This window comes from Petromyzon marinus, chromosome 44 (assembly GCF_048934315.1).
Source record: "Petromyzon marinus isolate PM22_M1 ecotype Great Lakes invasive population chromosome 44, UKy_Petmar_22M1.pri1.0, whole genome shotgun sequence".
Lineage (NCBI taxonomy): Eukaryota > Metazoa > Chordata > Hyperoartia > Petromyzontiformes > Petromyzontidae > Petromyzon > Petromyzon marinus.
The window spans coordinates 4,986,964-5,005,591 of NC_133710.1; the positions used below are offsets into that span (position 1 = coordinate 4,986,964).

The 18,628-nt window shown below is 51.7% G+C and overlaps 2 protein-coding genes across 15 annotated transcripts in view; both read right to left on the reverse strand.

Moving 5' to 3' along the window:
• Window positions 1–6,275, reverse strand: part of LOC116951948 (single-stranded DNA-binding protein 2-like) — a 40,051-nt gene extending 33,776 nt beyond the window's left edge. For 10 of the 13 annotated variants that reach the window (XM_032970851.2, XM_032970852.2, XM_032970842.2 and 7 more), the window contains exons 1-2: window positions 5,894–5,949; window positions 1,581–1,653 (exon numbers count right to left, since the gene is read on the reverse strand). In XM_032970851.2, coding sequence (XP_032826742.1) covers window positions 1,581–1,653; window positions 5,894–5,934 — 114 coding nt within the window. In that variant the 5' untranslated portion in view covers window positions 5,935–5,949. Of the gene's footprint in view, window positions 1–1,580; window positions 1,654–5,893; window positions 5,950–6,086 lie in introns of those variants that run through there. The other 3 variants (XM_076073958.1, XM_076073956.1, XM_076073952.1) reach the window with 3 other exon arrangements.
• Window positions 6,276–12,776: 6,501 nt separating this feature from the next.
• Window positions 12,777–18,628, reverse strand: part of PRLR (prolactin receptor) — a 59,279-nt gene continuing 53,427 nt past the window's right edge. For both annotated transcript variants that reach the window (XM_032970545.2, XM_076073959.1), the window contains one exon: window positions 12,777–16,309. In XM_032970545.2, coding sequence (XP_032826436.2) covers window positions 15,149–16,309 — 1,161 coding nt within the window. In that variant the 3' untranslated portion in view covers window positions 12,777–15,148. The remainder of the gene's footprint in view (window positions 16,310–18,628) is intronic.

Genomic DNA, 18,628 nt, shown 5'->3' on the forward strand with positions numbered 1-18,628 from the left:
CACCACGCCCAGCCGCCCTTGTCTCCCTAGAGGCAATGTTTAGACACTGTACCAGGTACTCATTTATAGCCGAATCGACCCAAGGGAGGCCCAACTCCAGTTCAGATATTTGTTACCGGTGATGGCCGTGAGCGAGAATCAAACTCGAGTCGCTGGGTTCATAGCGCAGTTGCGCCAACCACTGCGCCAGCGGTCCCCAACGCACACGCATACATCTTAACATTCATCATAGTCATCATCAGCCATGTTCACTTCACTGCTGGATAGAGGCCTGCCACCCCCTCCCCCCATCGCCCTCAAGACATAATTTCTCAATGCAAAATTTCCTAGTTGCTGGAAGCCTGGAGTAGGCACGTTGACTCGTAACCACGAAGACAAAGATCACCCGTATAGTCTTTAACAGACCATTGGGGCAAGTGCCGTTAGCGAGTAGCACCTATGAAGGCCGGCACGGTGCACGACGGGGTGGGTGGGCAGCACCACGCCCGACCGCCTTTGCTAGTGACCACACACACCGAGGGGCGCGATTTACTAGATGTGGTGTGCTGGGGTGGAGTGGGGGGGGGGGGTCGCTGACCCGCACATACCCAGCTGGAATTTAGCCCTGGCCTCTCCCCCAAGCCGTCGCCCACTCTCGCGGTCCCTACGACGCAGCAATCCACTTAGCGTCTCCGCGTACACGCAGCTGATTTCATCGCTCGCATGTCCGCAGACGACACTGTATCGCGGGTGCTAATTCCCTCCTTTTGGCTGTTACTCTGATGTTACGCTTGCCCACCACCGGTGATCGCTCCTCCTGTCTGCATGTTTCTTTGTTGAACTTCTTTCGCATCGTACGTAGCCAACCGTGCTAATCGGATCTGTCTCCTAATTGGAGATGTCTTCTCTACAAGCCCCTCCTACTTCCTCCCATCTAAATAAAAATTATGATCAAGATTTTGACTTTCTTAATAAAAATGATGCCATGCGTTTCATTTTGTCTCAATCAACGTAATTGCGCGCATACATCTCTCCGTGCATATTTGGTGGTAAGCGCCGATTAAAAAGGAGGTTTTTTTCTTTGGCCACATTGGTATGATGCATTTCATTATTAAGTTCAACTTTCCAAAATGACTCCCGTCCACCTCCCGTGCAAATCTTTAACTCATTATTTTGATCCTTGGTCCGTTTTAAATTTTGCCCTGGATTGTCACGCTCTGCTGTGTTTTCCGTTTGTGCCCCCCTCCGAAGGACATCTACGATTGTTTTCTCGCACAAAACCTTTCACTTCGCCCACGGTTATTCTGAGCCCCTCGTGCGCAATCTTCTCTAGTTACTGGACGCTGTGCGGCAAAAGCGACAATCAATTTGTCGTCAATTTGCATGCGATTATCGATAACGCTAAATGACCCAAGTTAACAACCCCAGTCATTCACTCCACCGCACTGCAGCCTCGACTGTGGGTGGGGGGGGGGGTTGGCGTTGATTACTGGCGAAACGCAGGAACCTACCCGCTACGGACGGCAATAGCTCACAGAAAAATGGTGAAATATGGTAGGGGGAGAAGGGGGGGGTGAGGAAATGGGAGGGGGGGCTCTCACCTCGGACAGGAAGGTCTGTGCCGCCTTCTGTGCACCCACGTGCAGCAGATACTCGTACACATAGAGTGCCAACCTGCAAAGACATAGACAAAGGTCCCCCGTATAGCCTTAACAGACTGTAGGAGCAATTCCTGTTACCGCGCACCTATTAAGGCCAGTACGGCACACGAGGCGGTGGGTTGTCAGCACAACGCACGGCCGCCTTTGTCTCCCCAGTAGCGATGCTTACACGCCGCACCAGGTACTCAACTGAGGCTCAGTCGACCTACGGGAGGCCCAGGACCGGTTCAGATAATCGTCACCGGTGTTCGGCGCGAGCGGGAATCGAACTCGGGTCGCCGGGTTCGTAGCGCGCTAACCCCGTTACGCTGCCGCTCCCCTCTGTGCACTCACGTGCATCAGATACTCGTACACTGAGTGCCGACGTACGTACGTACACATATACACGCAATTGCTGTGCCACACCGCGTGGGCTTTCGCGGCTCGTGAGCCGCGCGGCTCTCTGCGACTGCGTTTTCGGGTTGTGCCGCCACGCGCCGGGTTCCCGCACGGCGCCCCGACCGTCTCTGCTTCTGCGTGCTGCGCGACAAACGCCGGAGAGCGAAACGTCGGACACCGTGCCGAACCAAGGGGCGGTCGGAACGGATAGACGCATCGGAGCGATGGCGATGACGCTTATTTGCCGTCACGAGTCGGGGGATTCACGCCCGTCGTCCTCCGGAGCCAGCAGCTGGATTTACAACAACCTATAAATCGATTTATAGCTCCCCAGCTCATTCAATATTCCATACAGCAGGAAGAAGCCAGGCCTCAAAACAACGCACGGGGCGGGACAGCCGGAGCCACACAATGCACGCACGGCGGCTCACACCAAAACACGCAGCCGGAGCCGTTACAACGGAGAGCTCAACAAAGCACAGTCATAGGTCTCGCAACGCACAGAGCCAAAAGGGCCCGGCCAAAACGCCAGCACAGCCGCGAATTCGTCGCAACGCTGCTCCATCATCGCGTAACCTTAACCTTACACCACAAAACGCGATCACTAAGGCAATCACAGCACGGTCCGGGATCCGGCGTGCACAACACAGCCCCTAGCACTAAACAACACACACACAGCCCTGAAGACTACACCACACACAGGCGGATCCCGAACACTAAACCAACACGACAATGGCCCTATAACCAGAACAATACACCACCAACAACAAAAACCACAGCCCTGGACCCCAACAATAGCGCACACAGCACAGGCCTAAACCTAACAATACACTACACAGCACTAACCCCAATACTATCCGACACAACACAGCGCCGGCCCTAACACTACTACAGACCAGAACGTTACAAATCAAGATAGGACAGTGCAACACATTTTCTAACCCTACCCCGACACAGCCTCATACCACAATGCAGCCAAAATCGTGCAACAACAAAGCCCTGAACCCTGCATGTGAACTGCGACATTAACACTGTAGAACATACTAATCATACACAACGCAGGCCTAACAATGCGGGCCCTAACGCTAACACAATATCATACAAAACTCCTACCCTATCTGCAACACAACATTATCGTATGCAATACAGAGCCATAATTCGAACACAGCCTCATACACAATGCATCCAAAATGATGCAACACAAAACCTTAACCCTGCAGATAAACTGCGACACAAGCACTGTACAACACACGAATCATACACAACGCAGTCCTAACACTTTGTTACACAATGCGGGCCTAACCCTAACACAACACCGTACACGATGCACCCGTAATCCCGACGATAACACAACGCTCTCTAACACACAATGCAGTTGTAAGCCCTAACAGTCGCATACACAATGCAGTCCTAAGCATAACACAACAGAGTATCCAACACAATGTATACACCCCTTAACACGCGCATGCCCAATGCAATCCTAACGCTTAACAACACAACGGTACCATTTGAAATACAATCCTAACCTTGAATCTTACGTAACCGCGAACGACGATGCAGCACACAAACTACAACAACAACAAAACGCACAACATGTATAACACATCCAAACACATTCATAGCACCGACACACAACAGAGCTAAGGCACAAAACGCCGACACACAACAGAGCCTAGGACACAAAACGCCGACACACAACAGAGCATAGGACACAAAACGCCGACACAACAACAGAGCCGAGGACACAAAACGCCGACACAAATCCGAGGACACAACGCCGACACAACAGAGACGCCGACACAAAACGCCGACACACAAAACGGAGCCGAGGACACAAAACGCCCAGAGCCTAGGACACAAAACGCCGACACACAACACAGCCGAGGACACAAAACGCCGACACACAACAGAGCCTAGGACACAAAATGCCGACAGAGCCGAGGACACAAAACGCCGACACACAACAGAGCCGAGGACACAAAACGCCGACAGAACCGAGGACACAAAACGCCGAGACACAACAGAGCCGAGGACACAAAACGCCGACAGAGCCGAGGACACAAAACGCCGACACACAACAGAGCCTAGGACACAAAATGCCGACAGAGCCGAGGACACAAAACGCCGACACATAACAGAGCCGAGGACACAAAACGCCGACAGAGCCGAGGACACAAAACGCCGACACACAACAGAGCCGAGGACACAAAACGCCGACAGAGCCGAGGACACAAAACGCCGACACACAACAGAGCCGAGGACACAACGTGTGGTGGTCTCGACCCAACAAAAAATAAAAACCTGCGACTACTGAACGCAACACGAAAAGCAACCGAAGCTTGGGGGCCTCCCCGCGTGTTCGTGAAATACTGCGTGAATTAATCATTATTACAGTACTTATACAGCCAGCCAAATCACACCACGGCACGGGCGATAGGGGACAGTCACACAAAACTACAGCCAAAGAAACACCATCGCTGCAAGCCTCGAAGATCCTGACCGTAATCACCTCTGCTGGCCAACATGAACCGCTACATCCACAGAGCAATAGCAACACCGCCAACAACCACCACAACAATCATTGGTGTCACAAATCTTAACCACCACTCACTCTGCCCAACCTTCCTTCTTTCAAAAAATATGACACTGATACAAATATAAGCACCACTATCAACAACGCCACTACATTCTACCACTGCAACCGATCAACACCACCATCACCTCCACCACAACCCTAAATAACGCCACCACCACGAAGCATCAAACGCTGCCACCACCATAAACTCTGCCGCCACAACCCTGAACAATAATACCACCTCAACCCTACCACTACTACAACCGTAAACAACACGAACAGCACCACCCTACCACCACACCAATAACACCACCACACTAACCCCTATAATAACCCAACCGCAATTAAGACCCTAGACAACACCATCACCACGATAATAACCACCACAACCACTATCATCATAACCATCACCACCACTCTACCACCGGTACAACCCTTACCACCAAAAACACCACCATTCTAACATTACCACAACGCAAATCACCACCACTATTGTAACTACTACAACGAATATAACCATATAATTGCTAACCATATAACTACAACCATAACTAGCATCACAATCACACAACTATAAACCAACTACCACCATAAGTCAACAACTATCACTAAAAACCCAAACCACCACTATAATCATAACCACTACCACCAAAATCTTAAAAATCACCGTCGTAACTATAACCATCAGAATTACTTTAAACATCCCCATTACCACTACCACCAATACCATAACCCAGGCCATCACCACCAACAAAGCCTCAACTATCACCACAGAAGCCACCAACAAAACCATCACCACTAAAACCAGAACCAGCACTATCACCATCTTTACCACTAATCACGACCACCACCATAACTATCACCATCATAACCGCCATCACTAGTTCTATCACCACTTTCACTCCACTAAAGCCATCACAACCACCCACCATCACCACCACCACCAGAAAAACCATCAGCAAATACCACGACTACCATTTTCACTACCGCCACTGCCACCACTCCCACTAATTTCACGATCACCACCTTGAACACTACCACGATCACCACCACCATTACTACTACCACGATTACAATCACCACTTCCATCATCACTACTACCACCACTACCACCATCACTACTACCATGAATACCACCACCACCACCATCCGAGCCATCACCACCAGTATCATCACCACCACTATCATCATCACAACCGTCAGCACAATAACCATAATCAACCACCACCATCACTCCCCATCACCTTCAAACACCACCACCACCAACCAACATCACAACAATCATCACCACCACCATCACCACCGCGGCCGCCATGCTCGGGCCTCCAGCCTGGGCGCCATGGCTTCAGCGCCTCCCCTCCTCCTCCCCGTCTCTTCCTCCCCCGCTCTCGCTCTCTCTCTCTCCCCCTCCATCCTCAGCCCGGCCACATCGTCGCTCGCTCCGCACACTCCGCCGCTCGAACCGGCGCCTCGCCGCGGCGCCACGGACTCACTTCTCCCGCGCCTGGGCGTCCGAAGGAACAACAGCGCCCTTCCCCTTGGCGTACATGCTGGCTGGCCGCGCCGACAGGCAGCCGCGCTGGACACCTCTCCCCCTCCAACCAGCCCAAGGACCCCGTCGTCAGGGGCGACCGGCGTGACGGGCTGTCAGGCGGCGCGCGCCCATTGGCTGGCGAGGGGTGCGCGCGCACGCGCGCGCGGCTGCGCAGTTGCTCGTTGGCGGGGGTCGTGGGTGGATGTGGGGGAGGGGCTGTGGATTTGGAGGGGGGAGGGGGTGGAGGAGGTGAAGAAGGGGGTGGGGGAGGGGCGGGGGAGGCGGAGAGTGGGGGAGGGGCTGCGGAGGGGAAGAGGGGGCGTGGCTTGTGACAGCAGTACAGTACACACATGTAGTGTACAACAACGAAGTGGCGGTGACGTCACCACGACGCTTGTGCCAGGCCATGTGCACCTTGAGGCCACGTGAAGCGTCGAACGCCCACTGGCAGGAGGTCACGGGGCAGACCCAGGTGCCAAGGGTCGACTGACTGAGATGACTGAGATGACTGGCTGATGCACCACCTGTGCCCCCTTACTGTGCCAACCTGCTGTGCTTTAGCCACCCGGCGCTCCGCTCGTTGTTGTGAGCGTCGCTCCTCCGCCCTCCGTTGTTGTTGGAGGGCGACTGCCTCCAACTGCCCAGTAGCGTCCTTCACGAGCCTCCTCCACAGAGTCCGATCTTGACACCGCTGGTACCAGTCATCGGCAAGTCCACTCAGCTCCACGTCCTCCTGTACCACATCACTCCATCTCTTCTCTAGCCCGTGCCGCACCCGCTTAGCCCCCTCAATCCGGCTGAACAAAAGCTGTTTCGGCATGCGGTGTCTGGGCATGCGGACTACATGACCCAGCCAACGCAGCCTTGCCCACCGGAGCTCACCGATGGGACCTTGCCCAGATCTTTCAAGGATTTGTGAGCTCCTCACACAATCCAGTCTGGTTAAACCCAGGATGGATCGTAGGCAGGCCAGCCTAAATGTTTCTGACCGGCGAAGATGTTCCATCAGGGGGGTCCACGTTTCGGAAGCGTAGAGAAGGGAGGGAATGACCGTGGCCGAGAAGACCTGAAGCTTAGTGCGGAGCGACAGACCAGGTAGCTTCCACACAGCGTTAGGCAACCGATGAAAAGATATTGCCGCTCGACTGATTCAGAGTGAGACCTCTGCTGTTAAACTGGAGCCGGTCATGAGCACACTGCCCAGGTATGGGAAACTCTTCACTCTCTCCACAACTGCCCCATCACCGATTGGGAATTGTGGGGGTGGAGTGTCTGATGGTACAAAATACCCAGGCAGGTGCTTAGTTTTGGTGGGGCTGATGGTAAGGCCCCATCTCTTAGTGGCACGCTCCAGTCTCAGCAGCAGCGTCTCCAACTCTTCCTCTGTGATCATGGCATGTGTATTGTGAACACAGCATGTACACTACATACAGCACAACACACATTCTGTGTCGGGCACTGCCTATACACGTGTGTGAACATGGCATATGTACTGTGAACATAGCATGTACACTACATACAGCACAATGTACATGTGTAGTGCACTGGCTATACGCGTGTGTTTGTAGTGTACGGGGCGGCGGTCGTGTAGTGGTTAGCGCGCTGCGCTACAAACCCGGCGAACCCGAGTTCGATTCCCGCTCACGGCCAAATATCAGTCGTGGGCCTCTAATGAGTACCTGGTGCGATTTGTGAACACCACTTGGGGAGACGAAGGCGGTCGGGCCTGGTTGCTGGCCGCCTACCACCCCCCCTCGTGTGTGCCGTGCCAGCCTTCATAGGTGCCTCGCTAACAGCACTTGCCCCTACAGTCTGTTAAGGCATACCTGGGGGATCTTTGTGCAGAGCATGTGTGTTATGAACATAGCACGTGCACATCACATATAGATACACATGCACACTACCACACAAATCGTGGCGGTTCGTAACATGTCCACCAGGTGGAGCTGTTGTGAGTGACCTCTGAAAAGACGTTGTTCGAATGAAGAAAAATCTCGTCATGTTTATTTTTGGCCTTCCCGTGAAAGTGAAACAAATACGAAACAAAACAATATAGCACCCAAATGCTGTCCCCTACTACACAGCCCATTTGACACTGCCAAAAGCCTAAAGAACAATTCAAGATCAGCTGACACGATTCAACAAGACCGTACATGTGAATGGCACATGTAAAGCACAATGCATTCAGTCACACGTGTCAAACTTGGTTTATACCAACGTACACACTAACGCTTCAACGCGGCAATATATTGTTCTTTATACGGTATTCTCCACGAGGACGCCAACTATTAATCTGTGCTGTGTGTGGAACTAGAACAGAGAGGGCTCTCCATGCCTGTAAAACGTCTGTGGGTGTCATCACCAGGATTGGTTGAAGCGAGCCTGCCTGCTGGTGCGACACTTGAATGTCGAAACGGGTCTAGATTGTTTTTCCCCCTTTGTGTTGTGAACCAATGTTTGCTGGAATCATGCACTCACAGAAGGCCGTGCAGCTGATGGGATGTGTTAAAAATCACGTGGCCTTTTGTGTCTGAAGGAGGTGAATAACCAACACATGTATTGTTAAACTATCAAAACTAAACTATTTTTTTATTCTTTGTTTTTTTCGGTAAAGTCACGTATAAATAAGAAATAATAAAATAACATAATAGCGTACGACGTTTCGGTTGCAACACAAGCAGCCATCATCAGGTACAGAAGAGCTAAATTATGAGAGAGGGGAGACACATAACCTCAGATGTATATACAGACACCCAAGTAGGGGGAACTGACACAGTTACAACAAGGGACACAGAGAGAGAAGCATACCAGACAAACAGGGTTTAGCAAAAATTTTGGAAACCATGTAAAGCAACACAGACGGTCGGTCAAAACACAATTAACGCATAGTCCGGTTGATCACGCTATATCAAAAGATTGCTAAATTGCAAGTTAAGTATGAAACTCAAAATACAGACCGCACACACACACACAGACAACCAAGTAGAGCGAGCCAGCACAGAGACAAGCACACAGTAAAGTTGCCTTAAATAGGCAGAGAAGGTAAGGCTGAGTGACAATGGGACAAAATTAGCATGAGGTATGCATGGAGCATTATTTATACGTGACTTTACCGAAAAAACCAAAGAGTAATCCCTGCAGTTACGAAAGCTTCAAATAAAGTCTATATTTTTTATTTTAAAGCCCGATGAGCTGTATAGCTATTTTTGCAGAAGCGGTCTGGCCACAAATGATAGCTGGACGGAGTGGCTTATCGCGTGGACATTTAGAGCAGCCAAATACTCTAAACGCGTTACGTTGATTCTAAACGTGGAGCGAAAAACTGGAGAACTCGGAGAAAAATCCACACGACCACGGGGAAAACATGCAAACTCCAAATATATAGCAGCAGCAGGTGTCAGGGTCGGAATGGAACCCATAACCTCCTGTATACCTAGGCGAGGTAGTTAACATCTCAGAGCCACCGTGGCGAGATAGATTTGGATCTTCCTGGGTGGTTGCCCAGTTTGTGGAATTGCCCTCCCCCCACCTTCCTGTACAGAAGAGAGTTGACCTGCAGAGAGATCTGGACTATGGGTGGTGTTGGTGATGATCTTGATGAGCACTACCATCATGTTTTTGTGCTGTTTGTTATTGTAACCTTCTTACCCTCCCCTGCTGGAGATATGTAAAAATGGCTTTATAGCTAATCGGAGTCCTCCTGCAGTCTAAATACATATTCTAATTCTGAAGTGAATAATGGGAGGCAGTGGCTGGATCAGATGGCAACTGCTGCTGGTGATGAAGACTGATGAATGAAGATTGATGATGGGCTGATGAATGATGGAAACTGATGACCTACGATGGCTGATGTTGCAGACTGCCGCTGCTGATGATGACTGATGAAGAATGATGCCTGACGATGAAGGCTGATGACTGATGATGTTGAAGACTAATGTTCTTGAATACTGCCGCTGCTGATGGATACGGTTACATTTGCAAATATGATTTGTAACTTTGATACTTACCTGTGTATCGATAGTTCAATGTTAATGTGCGATTGTATCGAGGGACTACATCTGTGTGGCGTTATCTTGGTGTGGTCTGTTTAGATGTTGTTTTGCTGCCTTGCCCAAGCTTGGATAAATCGGACTTATCTTGATTTGAAGCTTTCGTGTTCTGCAGGAATCCATACTCTTTGGTTCTTTCGGTAAAGTCACGTAGGTAGAAAAAAAAAATATATCGCGACGTTTCGATCGCAGCACAAGCTGTCATCCTCAGGCGGAAAAAATAATCCAGCAGTGTAACTGCTGATTATTTTGCTGATTCCACTGCTGATAATTTTTAATCAGCAGTGTAACTGCTGGGTTGTTTTGCTGATTCCACTGCTGATTATTTTTAATCAGCAGTTCCATTGCTGGATTGTTTTGCTGATTCCACTGCTGATTATTTTTAATCAGCAGTTCGACTGCTGGATTGTTTTGCTGATTCCACTGCTGATAATTTTTAATCAGCAGTAGAACTGCTGGATTGTTTTGCTGATTCCACTGCTGATTATTTTTAATCAGCAGTGGAATCAGAAAAACATTCCAGAAGTTCCACTGCTGGATTGTTTTTTCTGATTTCACTGCTGATACTTTTTAATCAGCAGTTCGACTGCTGGGTTGTTTTGCTGATTCCACTGGTGATTATTTTTAATCAGCAGTGCAACTGCTGGATTGTTTTGCTGATTCCACTGCTGATAATTTTAATCAGCAGTGGAACTGCTGGATTGTTTTGCTGATTCCACTGCTGATAAGTTTTAATCAGCAGTAGAACTGCTGGATTGTTTTTTTCTTCGCCTGAGGGCGACCGCTCGTGTTGCTATCGAAACGTCGCGATATTTTATTTTTTGTTTCATTTTATTTTCCTACCTCCGTGACTTTACCGAAAGAACCAAATAGTACGGACTTAATATAATTAATGTATTTATATTTATTTAAGTGACTTGCTTACCCTCATCTCTATTTTGCACTCGTCTCGAATTCCATTGTTTGCTATTGTAGCTCGCTGACCTCGTGCCCCTTGCCGGACATCCGTGTGACAAAGAGCTTCGCAGACCATCGGATTGCTCCTGCTGCAGTCTAAATAAAGGTGCCGATTCTGAAGACTGACGATGACTGATAAAGGTGGCTGATGTTGCGAGTTGATGCGATTGAGGACTGACGATCAAGACTGCTCATGATGATTACTGCTGCTGCTGAACACTGATGATGATGATTGACCATCACTGGTATGACCGATTGATTAATATTCGATGATGGCTGCAATGGTTCCTTATATCCACCAGAGGGCGAGTCGAGGCCTTGTTTGGGAAGACGGGTGCCCTACGCGTCAGAACACGAGGCAGTGCCTCATCACACACACACCTCGTCACCTCTTGTTCCACACCTCAGCTGCATACCACCCCATCGGCGTGCACCCCCTCGTCACCGATGTTATATCCACCTCGTACGTCTTGCACACCTCATATGCATGTTGAACTTCTTTCGCACCGTACGTAGCCAACTGTGCTAATCCGTGCAACCCACATCGTCGCCCGTGTTACCACACACGCGCATCATCACTCTTGCACACACCACGTATGATTAGGGGCCGTCCATAAATGACGTCACGCGATTTTTGACCCCCCCCCCTCGTCAAACGGCGTCACAAAAAGTCAGACCCCCCCTCAAATATGACGTCAAAAAGCTCTGCCCCCCCCCAAATAAAACATGCTTCAAATCGCTTTAAACTATTGTCATTGTAGTGCGGATTTAAAGTGGCGCTGCACTCTGATGTTGTAGGAGAAAACATTTATTAAAAAGTCTATTTAATTAAGTAGAACGTGTTGTCTATATTTATTTAAAGTTGCGCATTTTGATGTGACGTCACATTTCTCAAACCCCCCCCTCGTCACACATCGTCACAAATGTCTGCCCCCCCCCCAGGTGCGTGACGTCATTTATGGACGGCCCCTTACCCGAATGTTGTCCCTGTTCTCATAAACGTTTCTTCAACTTTTATCTCCATATATATAAAAGGCAAAGTTGTGATTATGTGTGTCTGTTCAAAATGTTTAGCGTACTTCCCGACATGCAACAAACTTGAAATTTGCCATGTGGGTACTTTACAGACTGTACACCATGCAAAAATTCTAAAAAATGACTTTTGTGGGGTTTTTTTTGGGGGGGGAGCTCAATAATGCATATATTTTTTGCACGGCAAGTGAGCTGTGACGTCACATCTGTCATGTGACCCGCGCACGTGGAAGCGTAACGCATTGTAGTGCAGCGGTTAGCGCGCCGCGCTACGAACCCGGCGACCCGAGTTCCATTCCCGCTCACGGCCACCACCGGTGACGATTATTTTAACCGGTCCTGGGCCACCCCTAGGTCGACTCAGCCTCAAACGAGTAACTGCTGTGGTGTGTGAACATCGCCACTGGGGAGACAAAGGCGGCCGGGCGTGGCGAATCCAAGTCCCGGGCGAAGCCGGGTAGTAAAGCTAGTTTAAAATATTAACGGCAGCACTTATTCGGATATGAGCAGTGGGTAATGAGCAGTGGGTAATGAAAAGTGGCAACAGGGGAGCGTTGGTCATCAACGCGAGGTGGCAAAGGGAGAGGCGACGGATGAACAAGACAATCGCGTGAACAAAACTATTTTTAGTTTATTTCATTAAAACAAAATATCGATTTAGCGTATCTCTAAATATATGTATATCTAAATATCACTCTGCACTCTTTCCTCTGTAAAGACGCCGTCCCCCTTTACGTTACAATCAAAGCTCTTTGACGGATGACAAGGCAACAGAACGTTCACAATAAAAACGTTGACGCAACCACGAGACACAGTAAACGTCACCGTGACAACAAAATAGCCCCCCCCACTAATGTCCACATCTGTGGCGACATCCGCGAAAGCAAAATTATCTGCCGCACATCTCCACTCGCACTGAAATCTCGACGCACAGACACAACAACAACAACACCGACGGGGGGGGGGTGAGGGGGGTGAGCGCAACGCACGACAAATTAACCCCCCCCCACCACCACCACGAAAATCACAACACACACACACGAGAAGAGGGCACGGCGTGCGAGAGTCTGCAAGCGCACAATGTTACACACAATGTTACACACAATTATACACACAATGTTACACACAATTGCAACCTCCCAGCTCTTCCGCTATTTTCCTGAAGGTGACCCCCCCCCCCAACTCCCCAACCGCGACCACCTTCCTCACATTTTCCTTGTTTCCAGTAAACAGTGGCTGTATGCGCCATCACGTAAAGGCAGGGGTGGGGGGCCGAATAGCACTTTCCAATACCTTTGGCGGGGTTAGGGGGTGGACGTGGAGGAGGAGGAGGAGGTGGGGGGGCATTAACACACTCGCCTCGGTCGCTTCTGTCACTGCAAGAGTGAAGGCCCTGGCAGTAACAGAAGTCACCGAGAGAAATAAAATTAGATACACGGTGCTGTTGCCGGGTCGAACATATAAATATATTTCCCTTCTCGTTCTCGGGGACGTGTTTTCGGGTTGCATTGTTACAACAAAGACAAAAATAGCCCCCCCACCCACCCACGCCCCCTCCGTATATCCTCAACAGACAAATTGCCGTGAGCGAGCGCAACCTAAAAACAACGCCGTCGCAGAACTCCACGGCGTGAACCGCGGAATTCCACTCTCTCGCTGGCATTGCCCTCCTCTGGTGCCAGATCAGCAGCGTCAGGATGCTCGCTTCCCGGCTCCGCGTGGCCACGGGAAAAAAAGCGCGAAATGAAGTCACCCGTTCACGTCTGGCCCAAGGCACCACGAAAGTCTCCCAAACCCGTGAACTCCTGCACCACCCGCCCCCCCCCCCCCCCCCCCGTTGGAACACGACCACCGTACATTCCCGCGTTAGGCGCGGAGGCACTATCCCCATTATCCTGGGCATCCCCAACGACCGTCGGCCGTGTCTGGGAGGCTGCTGTCAACGCGACAGCTTCTGTGCAAAAAAGTTCGGCGACGTTTCAACACGAGACACCGCAGTAGAATTCCACAAAGTCGACCTTTGGCGACACCAATATCTCTCCCTCCCGGGCAGTTCTCGGAAACGTTCCCGCACGTGTCTTTGACACACGCGCGTGATATTCGCGAGCTTCTCGTGTGAGATTAAATTAAAATTCTGAGAGTGGTTTGTACTGAATGGGTTGTGAGGCAGAGAGAGAGGTAGGGAGGGACTCTTGTACACGTGTACATGCACAACCCTCTATTGTCAATCCATAGATCGACGATTACATCCCCATATGATAATAGGGGTTTTCCCCTTTTTCCTGGCAACAAAACAGCTGTGTTAAGATGTTAAAACACCAAACTGAAACCTTTTATAAGGAATCATGTCTGCATTAACCACAATGCTTGTGGTCAGAATGCAAACAAAAAAACATACTCTAAACTGATTGGTACTGGCAAAGGATGTCCCATGACACATCCCAATACCTCACCACCGGTACAGCAATGGCTTTTGCTGCCTTGCCCTCTGTCGTCCACAATGTAGTCCTGCAGCTGCCTACAACATCCGGCGTGTGTGCGCACGTGCGCGTGTGCGTGGACGACCGTCTGAACGCTATCCAGGCTCCAGCCTCGCTTAGCTCCCGGCGCCTGACAAGATCGGGCCCACTCGAGGTGATTTGGTCAAGGGCGAGAGCGACTCCTGCAGCCAACTCGTCAGATTTCTACACCCGTTTAAGATTTACACGCAGCTTTATCAACAGACTGTACATTCATACAAACCCAGGGAGAGACACTTAACTCGTAATCAAACGCACAGCAGCAAAACGGATGGATGGTGGGAGGGGGGGCGGTGGGTGGGGGGGAACCATGCACCCCCCCACCACACCCCCCTCTCACCCCCTTCTACCCCCACTCCCCTTAAAGGGGTTACACGTGGCGCACGTGAACGAACACTTGAATGCAAGCGCAATGGACGCGTGTGCAGCTCTGTGAACGCGCGCGCAAAAAAACAACCGGCGAGTTACGAGCGAATGAAGCGTGCCCTCTCCTCCCCCACGTACCCCTGCGTGCTGCCCACCCCGACCCGGACCCCCACCCCGACCCCCACCCCGGCTGACGCCAGCAGCAGCGCTCGCAGCTGCTCCGGCGGGAGGTAGCCCTTGTGCGCATCCCCGTTGCCCTTGACGACGTCCTTGCGCACGTCCAGGAACAGGCGCTGGTGAGCGTCCACCGCGTGGACCGCCGTGTAGTCCGGCACCGGGGGCGGCGAGTCCGGCGAGCGGAGGGGGGCCCTGTCTGACGAGTTGTGGGGGGGAGGCGGCGGCGGGAGAGGTGTCGCGTCCTCCCAGTCGTCGTCGTCGTCGTTGTGGGGGGAGGAGGAGGAGGCACCAGCGATGGCGGTGGCGTCACGCTCATCGTGGGGATCGGAGCGACGGGACGAGCCCTCCGCTTGGTGGCTCTGGGGAGGAGGAGATGGTGGAGAAGTTGGCGGCACGTGCGTGTCGCTGGCTATCATCGGGCCCAGGCGGGCGGGCGGCGTGGTGGTAATCGCCAGAGCGGGGGGCTCGAGAACAAACGGCGGGGGCTGAGAATCCCCTGTGCCCGTCGGCGACACCGTCACGTCTCTCCCACGGCTCGCGGACGACTCGGCGATTTCTTTGGAACCGGCGGATTCGCCGACGTGGGCCGCAGGGGCTGCCGGGCGCGCCACTGCCGCCGCCGGTCGTAGGGCTTGGGCGGCGGGAGAGGCCAGGCACACCGTGCCGTCAGGGCTCACGTCCCACACCTGCGTGTAACACTCTCCAGGCAGCGTGGTAGCCGAACGCATCGCCTCGGAGCCACCGCCGCCACCACCATCACCGTGTTTTTGCCGATCGTCGTAACCGTCGTCGGCGTTGGCCGTAGATTTGGCAGAATTTTCGGGGAGATCGCCGTGAAAGTAGCCAAGAAGATCCGGTTCGATGGTGGCCGCTGCGGCCGCGGCCTCGCCGGGCCACACGGGGCGACCATGCGTCGGTGTCGCCGGCCCGGTCGACCGCCACCCCCCCTTGACCTTTGCGAGGAGGGTGTCACGCTCGCAGGTGACCTCCGTGACCTCCAGCCAGGGGTCGTCGTGCATCACCGGCGACACGAAGCCATGGAAGGAGCTGATCATGCGGTTGAACTCCTCCACCGGCCCCTTCTGTGTGAACACACGTGCACAGTCCGCGTTCGGAGTTTGGTCTACATCATTCCAATGCCCTTTAATGTAGTGAGTAAAGCTGTAGTAGTGCTGTATTAATTATATATTTTTTTCTTTATTGGGACTAAAGGTATTGAAATATTACAAAAAATTACGTTATTACTTTAAGTCGATTGTCTTTTTACAATCGCGTCTCCTCGCTGATTAAAAGTTTGGAGATTACAGGGCGACACTGCGAAAGGTAGGGGAGTGGGGTGGAGGGGGCCACGGTAGAAATGTTTACGATAAGATATTCACATTCAGGACGAGGATTTAAGCACAAATCTGACTACGTCACACCTCATCTCAATAATTTCAACGACCCGCTGTGGTCTAGCTACGGGGGCCCCTAGTGGCACGTGTCCCTCCGTACTGCAAAATGTAAGCAGCGCCGGCCTGCATGGACATTAGTTCACCAGTAGGGGGTGATGTTGCTCTGTAGCTTCCCCCCCCACCACACCGCCTAGTTAAGTAACTTGTTGAGTACTGCACTGTACATTTATTTTTTCAAATTTGGCAGATTTTTTTTTTACCACGACGCCAGCACGTGCTGCCTACTCATTTTCGGTTGCCGTCGCAAGAGATCTTTAGCGTCCATCTGTGAAGCCGACGGCAATTTTTTTACGGTCGTTACAAGCCGCTGCATTCGCCAGGGCGAACCTCGAACCGCTAAGCTACGTCACCGCCCCGCCCCCCCGAAGACAACGACGCTCGTCGCGATATCAGTTTCCCCGTCAAACTTTGTGAACGCATTTGACATTTTCATTGCGCCGTTTGCGATTTTGCCGAGGTGAATACCGCGCCGTTCGCTCGACACTAAGCACCCACCCCTGTGTCCACAAATCATCACAACATTAGAAACCAGCAGTGCTTATGAGCGCCGAGAACTACGTTGTCAGTTACCCGACAAGCATTCAGGTAATTATACAAACCACGAAGATCGCGGCGACAAATACTTTTGAAAAAAAAGCCTTTTGCAAATCTCCCAATGTAACGGTTAATAGCTGTATTTATCAATCACGTTATTTTTACTCGGGTTACTTCGCGTGTATGCATATAGTCAGGAAATACTCATTTGTTACGAATTGGCAATGGTAACGCTCGATTTTTACAGCAATTTGAAAAGTGCGGCCAAAGATACAATAACCGTGGGCCTTTCGTCGGGCTATACATGGTACCAGTTTGAAATTTTCGTTTTTTGCGCCACTGCCATGCGTCGGCCAAACCCCGTTGCAAACGAGAGACCGTTCCATCCCCAGGGATTATCCCCCTAGAAATATTTTAATTATACGAAAATGATCACGGCACCCGCGGTGCGGGCAGCCCCCGCTTAGCACCCAGACCACGCGTGCGCCGGGGTGTGGACGAGGTGTGGAGGAGGTGCGGGTGGAGGGGAGGAGGTGTGTGAGTGTGCGTGTGGCACAGCGTGTCTGGGCGTGTGTTGGGTAGTGGAGGGGGGCGCGGGCGGCGTGCTCTGAGTCAAGTACCTCCGGCAAGTCTCGGTTGGTGCTTGTGTGAGTGGCCTGTGTGTATGTGGCCTGTGTGTGAGTGGCCTGTGTGTGTGTGGCCTGTGTGTGTGTGGCCTGTGTGTGTGTGGCCTGTGTGTGTGTGGCCTGTGTGTGTGTGGCCTGTGTGTGTGTGGACTGTGTGTGTGTGGCCTGTGTGTGTGTGGCCTGTGTGTGTGTGGCCTGTGTGTGTGTGGCCTGTGTATGTGTGGCCTGTGTGTATGTGGCCTGTGTGTATGTGGCCTGTGTGTGTGTGGCCTGTGTGTGTGTGGCATGTGTGTGTGTGGCCTGTGTGTGTGGCTTGTGTGTGTGTGGCCTGTGTGTGTGTGTAACAGAGGAGTGGTTCGTTTAGCGGTTAGCGCGCTGCACTACGAACCTGGCGACCGGGGTTCTTCGATTCCCGCTCACGGTCACCAACACCAGTGACGATTAAATGAACCGGTCCGGGGCCTCCCCTAGATAGACTCAGCCTTAAATGAGTACCTGTGTGGTGTGTAAACATGGCCACTGGGGAGACAAAGGCGGCCGGGCGTGGTGCTAGCCACCCACCCCCTCGTGTGCCGTTCCAGCCTTCATAGGCGCCCGTTAACAGAAATTGCCCCAACAGTCTGTTAAGGCAATACGGAGGATCTTCGTCTTGTAAGTGGGGTGTGTGTGTGATTATGAAAGAGGGGGTGTGAGTCTGTGCGTGTATGAGGGGGTGGAGGGCAAGCGTGTGTGGTTATATGTGTGTGTGCTTCTATTTGTCTGGGCAGGTATATATTTATATGGGAGT